Source organism: Rhopalosiphum padi, chromosome 3, assembly GCF_020882245.1.
Source record: "Rhopalosiphum padi isolate XX-2018 chromosome 3, ASM2088224v1, whole genome shotgun sequence".
Lineage (NCBI taxonomy): Eukaryota > Metazoa > Arthropoda > Insecta > Hemiptera > Aphididae > Rhopalosiphum > Rhopalosiphum padi.
This window is the reverse complement of record NC_083599.1, coordinates 62007869-62010177: the sequence shown is the minus strand read 5'-3', so window position 1 is coordinate 62010177 and position 2309 is coordinate 62007869. Positions and strand designations below refer to the sequence as shown.

The 2309-nt window shown below is 28.6% G+C and overlaps 1 protein-coding gene across 1 annotated transcript; it reads left to right on the top strand.

Annotated features, from left to right (window-relative positions):
- The first annotated feature begins 214 nt into the window (after positions 1-214).
- LOC132925307 (uncharacterized) lies at positions 215-1790 on the top strand. The gene is made up of 4 exons (XM_060989715.1): positions 215-263; positions 1039-1152; positions 1200-1307; positions 1627-1790. Exons 1-4 carry the CDS (start codon positions 215-217, stop codon positions 1788-1790), a joined length of 435 nt encoding a protein of 144 aa, XP_060845698.1.
- The last annotated feature ends 519 nt before the right edge of the window (positions 1791-2309 follow it).

Sequence of the window (2309 nt, the reverse complement as noted above, 5' to 3'; positions counted from 1 at the left end):
AATTGAACTTTTTGACGAGTTAAAAATATTTTGTAGAATTTTAAACAAATAAAAAACTTCTATCGAGTGTCTTGATTTAATAGAATCAACATGTGGTTCATTTCCAAATATTGCTATCGCATTAAGAATATAATTAACTCTTCCGATAACCACTGCCACTGCTGAAAGAAATTTCTCGAAGTTAAAAATCATTAAGAATTATCTGAGAACCACAATGGGGCAAGATCGTCTTTTTGATTTAGCAATTATTTCAATTGAACATGGTTTGTGTGAAAATATAGAGTATAATGATATTATTGAAAAATTCGCAGAAATAAAAGTCTGAAAAATTAATTTTTGATGAATAACATGATTTTTATTGTATTTTTTAGTATTTGAATTTGTCTTTTTATTGTTATGTTTTATTTTTATTTTATAAAAAAGCAAATTTGTATAAATATCTTTATGGGACGATTAATGAATTATATAATATGAGTAAATAAAGAAAAACATGGTATTTGAGTCTACTATATAAAATTATTTTATTTTATTTACCTAGATTATAATATTTTATAAAAAAAACCCTCATTTTTAATTATAATTAGGGAGGTACCTACCAAATTGTTTGTGTGATAAGAATTATTGATTTCATTATATGTTTATAGAATCTATAAATATATTATAATCTATCTATAATATAGATAGATATAAATATATAATACCTAAAATTTGTACAAGTATTTTCGCCCTGGGCCTCGCAAACCCTAAGGACGACCCTGAACAACATAATATAGAAACATTAATTTATACAACTGGTAATTATAGAATAAGCTAGGTGTGCCTTCCTATAAAATTATTTTTTTTATTTTAGATATTATTAATGATAATAATTATTGTATTAACAATCAAAAAGAAAAATTAACTGAAAATGCAAAAACATAAATAATTAATTCTTACAATGAATGTAAAGCAAAGAAATCTTCTTCCAATAGTAAATATTTTAAAAGTATAAAATAATTTTTTTAGAATCTTAAAATAATGTGTTTATTGGTTTTGAAGAGTTGTCAAGTGATGATGAAGAAATAGATGAAACAGACAAGGATAAAGATTATATACCTACTATATTACAATGCAATGAAGATGTAAATGAATCACTTGAAGACTTCCCCCTTGGTTTGGACCTTTTTCTTAACAATGAAAATATATTTATGATACTGCAGACCTAGCTGCAGACAATCCACCTAATATATTAGACTTCGATTTTGAAAAATCTGGATGTTCTCCAGAAAAATATAAAATAACCCATTTTAGAGAATTGCAAGGTTCAGGTGATAAACATATTTATAAAATGTGTCCCATACAGATATTTGATATGATTATAGGCAATATGTATCAAGAAATTGTATTTGAGTCTAATTTATATGCTGAACCACATAATATAACATTAAACACCAAAATTGAAGAATTAAAATTGTTTCTGGGGTTACTGATATATATGGGTTGCCATGAGCTACCCGGTATTAGACTGTATTGGTCAAATGATCCAAATTTATATTGTGATCGACTCGCTCAAGTAATGTCGGTTAAACGGTTTTTAAAACTCCTTCGCTGTATTCATCTTAATAATAATTCAAAAATGCCACAAAGACAGTGTCAAGAGTGACAAGCTTTTTAAGATTCGTCCTCTGTTATCTCATTTCCAAGAAACCTATAAAACTATATACCAGCCTTCAAGACACCTTGCTGTTGATGAGAGTATGGTGGCATTCAAAGGCCGTTCATCAATGAAACAATTTATGCCAATAAAATGAGGCTTTAAAGTTTGGGCTCTAGCTGATTCTCAAAGTGGATTTTTGTTAAACTTTGAAGTGTACACCGAAAAAAAATCAGATGGTAATGTTGAATATGGTTAGGGAGAAAACGTGGTTCTTTCATTTAGGCCGTGTTCTCACCTAAGAAACTTGCAACTGCAACTAGAACTGGCGACTAAAACCGTGCATTTCGAGTTGCTTTAAACGGTTTCAAATAAGTTTCGTACAAGTTGGATCACTTTTTGGTCGCGTTGCAACCAGTGAGAACATGTTCATCAGTTTAGTGCGCGCGGTCGCGTTGCAGTTGAGTTTCAATCTAGTTGCAGTTGCAAGTTGCTTTGGTGAGAACAATCCCTTAGCGAAACATTTAAAAATAAATTTTATTGTATATAAATACAATTTAAAATAATTTAACAATTGTTTTACAAGTATACCACTCATCTCAAAGCTTTTAAACGACGGTTTATTTGCTTGTGGTACTTTTCAAGTAGGTAAATAAAAAATTTTACCCTAAACATT

Bases quoted from the DNA above. Each gene is read 5' to 3' on its own strand.
- LOC132925307 (XM_060989715.1), top strand. From the start codon at position 215: ATGGGGCAAGATCGTCTTTTTGATTTAGCAATTATTTCAATTGAACAT. The intron at 264-1,038 runs GTTTGTGTGAAA...TTGGTTTTGAAG, and splicing joins AATTATTTCAATTGAACATG to AGTTGTCAAGTGATGATGAA. The intron at 1,308-1,626 runs GTGATAAACATA...AATGCCACAAAG, and splicing joins TAGAGAATTGCAAGGTTCAG to ACAGTGTCAAGAGTGACAAG.